Source organism: Pogoniulus pusillus, chromosome 30 (assembly GCF_015220805.1).
Source record: "Pogoniulus pusillus isolate bPogPus1 chromosome 30, bPogPus1.pri, whole genome shotgun sequence".
Lineage (NCBI taxonomy): Eukaryota > Metazoa > Chordata > Aves > Piciformes > Lybiidae > Pogoniulus > Pogoniulus pusillus.
Window position 1 is genome coordinate 8,545,364 of NC_087293.1, and position 12,320 is coordinate 8,557,683.

The 12,320-nt window shown below is 41.0% G+C and overlaps 1 protein-coding gene across 1 annotated transcript in view; it reads right to left on the reverse strand.

Moving 5' to 3' along the window:
• Positions 1-12,320, reverse strand: part of AACS (acetoacetyl-CoA synthetase) — a 43,070-nt gene that overhangs the window by 18,250 nt on the left and 12,500 nt on the right. The window contains exons 5-7 of the mRNA XM_064168193.1: positions 5,831-5,928; positions 1,506-1,620; positions 885-966 (exon numbers count right to left, since the gene is read on the reverse strand). Coding sequence (XP_064024263.1) covers positions 885-966; positions 1,506-1,620; positions 5,831-5,928 — 295 coding nt within the window. The remainder of the gene's footprint in view (positions 1-884; positions 967-1,505; positions 1,621-5,830; positions 5,929-12,320) is intronic.

A 12,320-nucleotide genomic window follows, 5' to 3' on the forward strand; every position in this document is an offset into this window, starting at 1 on the left:
GCACTGGGGTGGGCCAGGGAGGTGGAGCAGTTTTGCAGCCCCGTGTGGGTTAGCATAGTGTGGACAGCAGGGACAGGACATAGACTGTGCTCCGTGCTTGGCACTGGCAAGGCCAGACCTTGGAATCCTAGGGTCAGTTTTGGGGCTCACATGTAAAGAATGACATTGACAGGCTAGAGTGTGTCCAGAGAAGGGCAACAAAACTGGGGAAGGGTCTGGGAACTGGGGCTGTTTAGTCTGGAGAAGAGGTAGCTGGGGGGAGACCTTAATGCTATCTATAAATCGCTGAAAGGAGGTTGGATTGGTGGTGGTTGGTCTTCCCTGGAACAAGAGAGGATGGAAGGAAATGGCCTCTGATTGCGCTAGGGGAGGTTTAAGATTGGGCACGAGAAGAAACTTCTTCCCAGAAAGGGTTCTCAAAGACTGGAACAGGCTGCCCATGGAGGTGGCTGAATCAGCATCCCTGGAGGTGTTCAAAAGACACAGATCTGCTGAGGGACACTGTTTAGCCCCAGACTTGGCAGACTTAGAGAATGGTTTGAATCAATGATCCTAAAGGTCTTTTCCAACCAAAATTATTCTATTCTATGATCTCTGAAATTGCCACTTAATTATTCACATCTGAAAGCCACTTTCTTCCCCCTGAAATATCCTATCCAGTTTCACCTTCCCTTGAGAAACAATACTGACAACAGTGGTTCTGCAGATGCAAAACATCTGCAGGAATGCAGTATTAATCCTTTCAGTATTAAGCTGAACCAACATTAATCAATCAATCTGGCTAAATCCTAGTTTTAGGGTGCGAGAGGTCAGGCAGTTTCAACAGCTATCAGCACCTAACTCATCCCTAGTTAGGACATTCACAGTTTAGAACCTCCCATTACCTGTTTGGAATCTTAGAAATATCTATGGTTTCCCTTGAGAAAACATATGGAATCACCACCACTTTCTTCAGGTCTGGAAGCCCTAGAAGAATGAAGAAAAAAAAAAAATCTACATTCTGTTACATAAACCAAAGTTATTCCCTGCCTGATTGGATTGTACAGTGTAATGCACTAAGTAGCAGAAATAATTCTGATGCACAAAGTATTGAATGGAGTTTTAAATGTTAAGAAACCCCAAAAGACTAAGTTGTTACCTAAGATACAAATTTCCTCAGCATTGCCAGCCTTTCAAAAATGCCTGTGTAAATCTGCAAGCTTTAGTGCTCTAATACCTCTTCATTTGTCTTCAGCAGTATTTCACTTGGATGTAAAAAGAACCAAACTGCATTGCTAGACCCTGTCCCCCCCCAATACTGCTGACTCATTTATCATGCTGTATTTATGCTACGATAGCAAAAGACTGTTAGAATTACACAACAGACTGCTTTTCACTCAGTTCAGCTCTAAAACTCCAAGTGGCCAGAGAGATCATAGAGGATGTGCCACTTTAGTGGCAGTGCAGGCTTTGTGTGCCCACAGAACTCCAGCTTAAGCAAGACTAGGTAGTATGCAGTGAAATACCTTTTACCACGCTAAGCAGCTTTTCCAAGTGGTTATGTTCTTTGCCATTGTATATAACAGCTTCAACAGAGAAGATGAGCTTAGGTTGAATTTGGGAAAATCTGTCCAGTACACCCTAAGGACAAAGAGACAAAGGCAAAAAGCTAAATTAAATGCCACAGTAAGAAAACCTACTGGGTGCAAAACAAATCTCAACTCAAGCAAAGAATCTGGACAGGAATTAACAGAATTGGAAGGCAGCCTGCTTGCCTTTCACTCAAAGATCAACGTACAACAGGTTTTTAAGCTATTTCATGACCTCCAAATACATCAACCAACAAATGATCAAGTTCACAAAGTTACCCAAGTAGCTAAAAATTCACCTCAAGAATCAGACTTACAAACCCATCTAAAGATGTTAAGCACCTGTGACAGGAGCAGGAGTTGAGCACTTAATTTACCGTCCCTAAGGTCTTCATCTGCAGGCAGGTGCTCCAGATGCCTTTGTAAGCTGTCCCCAGCGCTCCTTTGACAGAGCACTGATAGTTTGAGCCTGCATGCAGGGAAACTGAAAACTATCTGTCTTCTGGAAGATGCATTTACTCTACCATAAAGTGGCACCTCATAGGAAACTGCAGCATGGATTTTACCACAACTAGATGTTGGAAACACACTTAAATGCACATTAGCAACAAACAATCACAGCTCCTTAAAACCTCTGGGACAGGGCACCTTCAAAATGCTACATATTCCAGTGCCTACTTCAGTTTTCAGGCATTTACCTTAACTATTATCACATTGGCTAGAAAAAACCCTCCAGCATTTGCTTTTTCCTTTCAAGTACACTGCATGCAGCAGCCTACCAGCAACAGATCTTTTTGTATTCAACAGCAGGAAGAAAATCCTTTTAGTGAAAGCTCTCAGCACACAGTAATGTTCATCCCTCTCTAGCTACATTACTTGAAGCATTATGAACTACAAGATTACTCAAATACTGTAAAATTGTCAGCTAGCTGTTCAGGAACAATCTCCTAAACTGTGCTGCAAAAAACAGACCTCAGTCACATGCTTATTTTTCCTATCACTCTTTATTCTGCTGTCTCCTGCTTTGTGCTCTACTTCACAGCCAAAATGAGAAACAAATCACCAAGTCAAAAGATCAGTCCAAAAACATCACCGTTCAGCTGATCTTTGTTAAACTCCTGCTTTGCAAGCTAGACTTGGCAGGGTTGCAAGACAGCCTAAAGTACAAAGGTCCTGTTCCAACAACTTCTCTATGTTATCTTCTCAGAAAGGCTCACTCGACACCACAGCTTAGAAACAGAGTCATGACTAAAATGTCAGGTTTGGCTGCATGAAATTCAACTGTCTGATGAAAGTCACTTAACAGCTTCCTCTTCTATCACCTGAAAGTGCATTTCCTTGCTCAGATCATAAGGTAATACAGTAACAACACACTGACATCTAACTACAAGTTAGTTGAAAACAAAAGTCACCAGAGCCTGTTTTGGTGGCTGAAGAGTTTCAAAAAGCTCCTAAAAGATTAACTAGCAAAGTCAGAACTGTAGATTTACCTTGTACATTACAGTTACTCTAACAGTATCACAAAATGGCTTAGGTTGGAAGGGACTTTGGAGATCATCTACTCCAACCTCCCAGCCAGGGCCAGGGATGCCTCTCAACTAGACTCAGCTGCTCAAAGCCTCATCCAACCCGGCATTAAACACCCACAGGGAAAGGGCATCTACAACCTCCCCGGGCAACCTAGAGTCCCACCACTCAGGTACTGAAGAACCTAATATCCAGTCTAAACCTACTCTCTTGCTTACAACAGTCATTCTCCCTTGTCCTGTTGCTAAGACACCCTTATGAGAAGTCCCACTCCAGCCTTCCTATAGGACCCCTTCAGGTACTGGAAAGCAGCTAAGGTCCCCTCCAGAGTCTTCTTTCGGCTGAACAACCCCAGCTCCTTCAGCTCGTCCTCATAGTGGAGATATGAAATCAAATTTCCTGCTTTCTTAGGCATGTTTCTGTACCTACTTAGTAGCATTTTCAAAGAACAGCCCAAGCAGCCAAATTACACAACGTGTGCACATGTTTATGCCGAGCACAGAACATGTACAGCTCTCATCCACACTGCCTGATGTTCAGAAAACAAGCCGAATGAGAGGACTAAGGGTAGTCTAACAGAAGAAACAAATCTGAAGAGAAGTGTGAATACAGAACAGAGATGACTACAATTCTCAGGGTCTTGCTGATCCTGCTAACATACCCAGTTGGACTCATTAGCACTGGCAGGATCATATCCCACAGGGCAGCCTGGTACAATATGAAGGCAACACAAACAGATGGAACATGTAATTGCTACACTGGAACTTCAGTCCAACCAGATGGCTAAGAAACTGCTTTCATGAAGAGCTCAGGTATACCAGATATGGCTCAATCTATAATAAGAGCCTCAAATCCAGTATGAAAAACTGTGCAGGACCTCAAGAATAGAGCTGCACTGGCTTTGCAAGGGCTTACACCAAAGGCTTCTCGCATAGCTCCAAGAGCAAAGCTTTTTAATCTTACATTTCCAACAATTTCTTATGCACGGGCATAAGAGAACCACTTTCCTATTAATATACATAAATGGGTAACAGGGAGTAGAGAAATGAAGCAAAAGCTGCCAAGAGCAGCATTCTGCGTGGGAGGGAGCTCACTGGTGCTCTGACAGCAGACTTCCTGAACGCTTCAAGTCTCTGGATGTATGGCATTCAGAGCCTACAATGTGTAGGCAGTTCTGAAAAGTGACATTTCTAAGCTTCACAAAAACATATATACACAATTGGATTTGAAATGCTGAAAACATCACACTGCTTCCCAAAACACAAACAAAAAAAATCTTCATTTAAGTTAACAGAACTTATTGAACTGCACAGGAGGAGAAATATCTTCTTAGTGCGGAAGCCAAATATCCCCAAGGACCTCTGCTGATCTCCCTCAAGATTTTAGGACTTGAATTCATGCCAATGCATGCTGCCAGGCCTAAGGAGAATAAGTGATATCAATGGCACTGCTGCTCCAAGGCTCAGTTTCATTAAAAACAACTATCACAAAAACTAAAGAACGCTGGGCACTGAAAATAACAGCACAACATGGACAGAAAACAGACCAGCACTTTGTAATGCAAGCAAAAATGAACAATCTTCCCCTAGATGAGAGATCAAATCACACTGCAAAGAAAATACTCCATACTGTCATTTTCTGAGCAAGCAGAAAATATTTGTAGAACAGATTGATCATTACAGCATGTAATGATTTTTTTAATCTTTTTTTTCCTGATACACCCTCAAGTGCAGGGAAGTGGAATGCTGCTGCCCTCTACTGCTACTCCACAGACAGTTTCATACATTTAATCAGCTACTGAGGTTAAACACTGAGTTTGAGGGTCTAAACTGCCTGAAATCTGCAGTATTTTCAGTGTTCTTGAAGCACAAACAGTACATTCTCAAAATGCCTTCATACAAACTCCTGGATAGAAGAAATGCTCACTCCATTTTAGAAGTTATTTGTATCTGTTGCTGCTTATGCAATGATGTGTGCTAAAGACTTTCCAAAGGAAGCAGAGCATGTTCCCAAAGCTCCAAGGTACATTGTAACATCTGTTTGGATATTGTGATGATTTCTACACCATGTTTTACACACAGCATCTATCCCTACGCTAAAAAGGGCTAAACAGGTTAGTGACATTAGCCTGGGGTTCCTCAACTTCTTGGCAAACAAAACCTTTTGGAAAAGACCACCTGGGGTGCTTCTCAGTTTACCCACACAGAAGGCAGAAGGGACTGACTTAGGCAAACAAAATTCAGCGTGGCTAAGCAGTGTGGGTAAAGATTTGGGAATGAAAGAGCCCAGACCCAGCCCCAGCCCCATCCCTGGACACATTCAAGATCAGACTCGATGTGGCCCTGGGCGGTCTGCGTTGATGTCCCTGCTCACTGCAAGAGGTTGGACAACATAGCCTTTGTGGATCCCTTCCAACCCAATGCAGTCTGTGAAACTCTGCTGCATTGCTGCTCAGTTGCACATTTGATATAATAAAAGCCTACCAAGAGTATGCATTCTTCCTGAAAACACTGCAGCAGTGAGATAGCTAAAGGTGCTCCAGTTGCTATGCTGTAAGTCACTGACAAACCGAACTGTGGGTTTTCCTTCAGTTTGTAGTAGCTGCAAAAACGAACCCTGGTGCACTTGGCTGTGCCAGGAGATGGCAGTAAGGCTGAAGTGACAGTCTGGCAGTGGCCACACTTGTCTAAGCCAGCCCTAGCTTTTCTGCAACATGCACTAACAAAGCTACTCACGTTAATGCCAAAGTCTGGTGATGTTGAACTCCAGATAGCACCAATACTTGCAGCAGCCAGCATTGCTTCCACTGCATGAATACTGTTTGGTAAGTAACCTATGGCAGAATTTAAATGGTTAGAGATACAAAGAAACTAAAATGTATCAAATCTTACAATAAACATGATGCATACAGTAGCCAGTTAAAGCAGATGAAAAACTGAAAAGGCTGAAGCACCCTTTAAAGTCTTCCACAAAACCATGTCCTCTTCCTTTGAAGTGAACAAGGAATTAAAAATATTATTCTTTATTAAAATATTTTTATCAGATTTTGTATCTACAAATGCTGCTGCTTAGTTAATGAGACTTTCAGGATAAGAAGGCAGTAAGCTGAAAAGAGCACCTGGAAGAGAGCGAGTTTGTGGATTGAAGAGAGTACAGAGAAACTAAGAATACAGCAGCATGCAGTGAAATGCTGCCATTAGAGAATAAATGAACATCTGGAAGGGAAGAATTGTAAATGCTCAGCTCGAAAGCAGAGATTCAGCCTTAAAGGCTAAGCACTGCCTGGCAGACAGTGCCAAAATCTTAAACACAAACAGGCAAAACCAGTGTCTCAGCTGATAAGGGAATAATACAGCAGGACAAGCCCTGCAATATTTCCCCACAAATGCAGCTCTTCAGGTTTACCTCATTAGCTTGCAGCAAGATTTAAATTCATATTACCAAGCATACAGAAAAAAAATTCATGTCAAGAATGTTAGCTTTTCCTTGGGCTCAATTTCAACAACTCTGTAGGAGGAGATGGGTAGTTGAAATTGACATTCAACTGATGAGAACGCAAGCCATAAATGAAAACATGCAACTGAAATTCATGAGCCACACTGAAGTAGATCAAAAACCTGGAGTTTCAGATCAGCTTTCTTAAGCAAACAAAAAGATGTCCAAGTACATTGAAAAAGGCATATGTCAGACTTAACTGCAGTACTTGGACACCTACCTAGAATTCAGAGTCTGAAAGCAGACTTAAATAGCAATAAAGCTGCTTTCCAAAAGGCATTTATCAGAAGTGGAGAGCACTGACGGATCCTGGACTGCAGTGCAAGTTGCAGGTGCTCCACAAGCAGACAGCAAAAAAAAATCTCACCAGTCCTAGGCACTTTTCAGGACAGGAACTAAGATGACAGATCTCAGCAGCAATTTCTATCATCTTAACTTATCAAACAGAAGGTTACTGAGCTTCACTTTTTGCCAGTTTGTGTACACAGCTTGATCAAATTTATCAAGCTCTCTCAATTTTCTAAACAGCAGTCTTTAAAGAAGCCTTAAATGGAGATTTTTCCTCACAATTGAAAAAAAAACTAAGTGAAATCAGCTTCTTAGACAGCTTGGCCACTTTAATCTGTAAGATGTTGTGCTTTTAGGAGTGGCAACTTGAAAAACAGCATTAGGACTAAAGCCAAAAAATCTCAAGGTGGGGTGGGAAGAGAAGAGAATAAAAATCTCATACCATGCTAAGATATAAATTACTCCATACAACCACTGACAGTTTGTGGTGTTTTGTTTAGTGAAGGTCTAAGTACATACAGTGCAGTAAAACCTCATACCCATAAAGCCATTATTTATTTTGCCATTTTTCCCCTTTGGGTCAATATTTGTGACACCAGTTACAGTATCCCAAAATTTCAGTGATTCTTCTTTTAAGAGGCATTGTCCTCAGTGAACAATAATTTGAAATACATGAACCAGAACAGACTAAAATGTAGTTTTTCTGTGATGGAAGCAGAGCTTTTTAATTGATGACAAATATTTCCAGTGAGCATTTCTCAGATAGGATTACCAAGGGACCAGAGTGCAATGAAAACTTAAAGAGCTCTCTCCATGCTGTGGAGCAGTTATTACCTTGCCATGGCTTACATGCACTAGCTCCACTACAAGCAAGCTCTTTTCACCACTCCTACAGAAGCCCTCAGGGTAAGAGCACAAATGTTATAGAATATAAGTCTTATTATTGTGACCCAGGCAATTAAATCATTACTTTCAACCACCACCCCAAAGCCAACTGACAAATGAGTTTTAAGTTTTGGCTGGTATCAGCCTCAAAGTATGAAACACATAAAGCAACTTAATCTACATTTCTGTAGGCCAGCCTGATCACACTCTCTATGTTTATTTGTCCAAATCCCCAACACCAGATATTATGAATAAAAACATGGTGCTGCCCTAGAAAGAGAACTTCCAAAGACAGCAATGCAAGAATTTGTGTCGTTTTTTCTCTCAACAGCTCCTAACTCTAAATGGCACAAACTACTACTCTTGTCTTTCAGATTAAAACTGGATTCTCAGAAATAATTGTTATTTCTCCCTTTCTCACATCAGAGATTCTGCAAATCCATTACAGCAAGTGTCACATAGGTAAAAGTCCCTGCACTTGACTGTGCTCCTTGAATTATCAACCGACTCCTTGGCATCCAGTAAGCTGCCACAGGTCACAAGTGCCTAAAACTTGACAAAGAGGAATGTTGCTGACAAAGGATGAAAATTCCCATGTTTCTAGCTGGATTCATATCAGAAGTCACAGGACACTGACCTAGGTACAGAAGCTCTGCACTACAGGAGAATAATGGTACAGCTAATTTAATCATCCATCATGTTTGTTCATATATTTATCTAGAGTCTTCATGCTCCTTGATACAACAGTTCAGCAAAAGATCAAAGCTAGCATTTGTCAACATGGGTGAAGTCTACAGAAGGTACTTCAGTCTGTGTCTTAACTTACTCCTTTGTGGAAGCTGGTAAAATAGGTGGAAGATACTTTTTGTTTCTAGAAAGGGCATCTTCATACCCTCTGTAGGCAAACTAAAAAAGCAATTAAATAAAAGGGCTGAAAATACAGACACCAGAAACACATCAACTAAATTCAGCACAGGGGCCCTTGGACACACCAAGGGGACTGGCAACACTTCCTACCTTTATATATTTGAAGACAAAGAAACAAGAGGTTTACTTGGACACAAACCAAATCAAAGTGGTATCTTCAAAGCACTGGATTTCTACTTTAAGATGCCCTTACAGCCTGATCTGCTCAGGACATTTTATTTCAGTTGCTCTTTATTTAACCTAGCGAATGATGAGATTATATTTGTTCATTTACACCACAGTGCTTTACCAGAAGAGCAGACAAGGACTACAGCCCAAAAATTTCTGGTATAATCATGCTGGAAACTATGTCAAAAGTCTCATTTCTCAGATTGCAGAGAACACATTCCTTACAAGCATTTAATGCCTTCATAAAGCAGAATAAATGTGTACTCTGAGGCATCCAAACATTCACAGTCATCTGAAAAGCAAAACAAAAAAAAAATCCCCTCAAACTTAATCCTGCATCAAAGATTTAGTCTAAGCCCTGAAAGAATGCATCAAGAGGAAGTAAAGTAGGAAGATGCAACTTATCAATAAGTTATACTATTGACTTATACCAGGCCTCAAACAAGAGAGACAATTCAGAGACCAGATGTACATTTTCTTGGACGTTAACACGGCATTTCATGCTCCTGCAGGACTTTAAAGTGTCATCCTACCTAACATTACTTTGGCCTGAGACTATTAGTAACAGGCTAATCTTCTTACAAAGCTAGCTTTAAAACCCACGTAAGCAAGTAGGGCTAATACAGTTGCTATAGATAAAATACCAGCTTTAAACAATGTAATTCATTGATGTTTTGTTGAGGATTTTTTGTGTGAACACATGGGGAAGATTAGTTTAACTGCTGACTTGTAGTAGAACAAAGCTGGCTAGAGGGATATAATAGAAGCAACCTATCCAGAGATGAAAACCATGGATACTCCCAGGTTTATTTTTTTTCCCTGCTGCAGTCACTGTTATTTGCCAGAGATGACCAATGAGAGACCAAGAGCACTTCCCACATGGATCTGTGGGGCTTACATTAGGCATTGTACTCCTCTTCCAGCTGTTCAGAGCATCACTGACAACACCACATGTTGTTGGGAGAAAGCTGTTTCACCATCCTTCTATGTCACTTACATTTGCTATTAAGTGCTAACTTCTTAGTGGTGGAAAGAAAAGACTAGGATGAATTCAAGCTGAAAAAGTGCTGACACTGCTGCTTGTCCTCCCACATTCACCCATCTCCAACTTTAACATATCATTACTGTCATGATGCAACAATAAAATTGTACTGGGGGATGTTAATTATAATGAAAAGTTGGAGTAGTCTTGTCCTAGAAGCAGTATAGCACAGAGATGAAATTCACACAAAAATAATACTAATGGTCCCATGTGTAACTCACATCACAACACTAAGTCACTTTAAGGAAACCTGGCAGGCTGTTACACAAGTGCAATAACATTAATAGTTCCCTTCTATTTAAAAGCTGATTTTTTCAGAAGCAGTAAAAACATGCCCTGTATTGCTGCTATAAACCACAAAGAATCACCCTTCCACCACTTACAGCAGATGGCAGAAGGATCAAATTAGGTCCCACTAGATTTCAGCAAGCTTTGGAGAACCTGGTCTTCCATTACCACATGTGGATGTGGTATGCTCAGACCTTCCCATCCAACACTCAGCATCTCTCCCTCGTTTCAATTTGGGATTTGAAGAAAAGCCCACAGCCTCAACCTCTGACTGTAGTGTTAGAGTTTAGCGCTTCCTAGGACTGCCAATTTGCCCTGGCACAGGAAAGAAACGTATGAAATGAGTTGAGAACCAATTTAATATATGTGTATATGCATAAAAATATCTGGACTGCTGTTAAAAACCCACTGGATTTCTTACGCAGGGAAGCTCTAGATATGGACTGCCACCCAATTCAGAGTCAGGAGCCTAGAACTGAGGGCACCAGCAGAAGGGGGAGGGGTGAACTGCACAACAGCTCAACTGATGGGAACTGATAGGGGTTCATCTGACTGAAGATTAGAAGGAAGAGTCTCTCACCAGCCAGGGTACAAGAGCAGGGTGGGGAAAAGTAGAACATGAGAAATTGCCCAGAATAAAATGTAGTGCGTGAAAAATGGATAATGTAAAAAGCTCTACCCAAGTCCAAGAGGGATTTTAAGGAAACAGCAGTTCCCTAGATTCATTAATCTTTTCTGTTACCAAAAGTAAAGGGCTTTGTAAGGACTCCAAGCTCAGCACAAGCCTGCTCTCACAAATAAGCTACAACTGCTTGTAAAGATGTGCTTAAGCTATTGAAATGCTCAAGGGGTCTAGCATACATACTTTTGCCCTGCAGCTGGGCAGAAAGGTCTGGTGGAAGTGCCAGACAGGAAACGCACAAAAAGTACAAGGAAGAAAAAAAAAAGCTGGGAGCTTAACTCCAGAGATTTAGGTAGCTGGGATCTAGATAGTGTTTTTAATTGTGCTTTCAATGTGTATTTTCTTCTTCACTTTCTTTGTTTCAGGATTTGACTTTAAATAATAGTAACATCAAATTGCCTCCTCTTGAAATCACTGAAAATCCCTCCAGGGTTTCCATGGGAGAGAATATGTGCATTGACTCCCAAAGCCAGGACACAATGCACAGTTAAAATCCTGTCCCTTCTGTGGAAGGAAGCCCTGACATTAAGAGTGAATTACTAACAGCAACTTGAAAGTGTTGTCTTCTGTAGGCATCTACAAAATCCTGAATAAAAACAAGCAGCACCTGAAGCTTACTGGTTTGTTCAGTCTTTAAGTTATCAACTATAATTCTTGAACTACAAGAGGTGAACGAGCTGCCAAAACAAATTCAGGAGTCTGCCAGCCTCTGGTTGTACTAAGCAAATACAGTTAAAGGGAACTGTTACTAAAATAATAGTAGCATTATTAGCTTATTTTCACCACTGACTACAGCTGTGTGCCAACAGCACACAGTCTCCAGCTACAGAGCTCATTTCCCCTGCACACTACACTTCAAGAACTGCTCATGAGATGAGCACAAGATGACAGTATCATGTGTTCTCTTTTCACAAACAGTTATTTCTAACTGGTTTTGATTAGAAGTGTTCTAGAGGTGATTGATAGTCAGGCTGCAAGAACAGGACTGCTTTGTATTCCAAGGTGTGAATTAAAATCTCATGTATATAAAATTCCTTAAGTCCAGATTTAATGGTCCCACTAAATGTGACTGCACTCAGTCATATTTAAACCATTACCTTAGTGAGCAGTATTTCCTTCCCAGGTACTAAAGCTCTCTAATTTAGCATCAGACATTAATGTTTATTGTCTAACTAGTGGATTTTAACTGAAAATTGGGACAGTGAAGAATAGGTTTCTACTCCCAGGAACATATCAAAGCTACAGCTGTCACTAAGTTTACAACTGCTATCCTCCCTGCACTGAAGCCTCTTCATGCAGTTAGGAAAACATACCCAGTTATTACTCTTCTATATTGTCCATTATTTTCCTACACAGCATTTCATCATATTATGGGGTCTGAAACTGGTCCAGAGCATCCTTTTTGACACTTACACAAGAGATTTAATCCTTCAGTTCAACATTACCACCA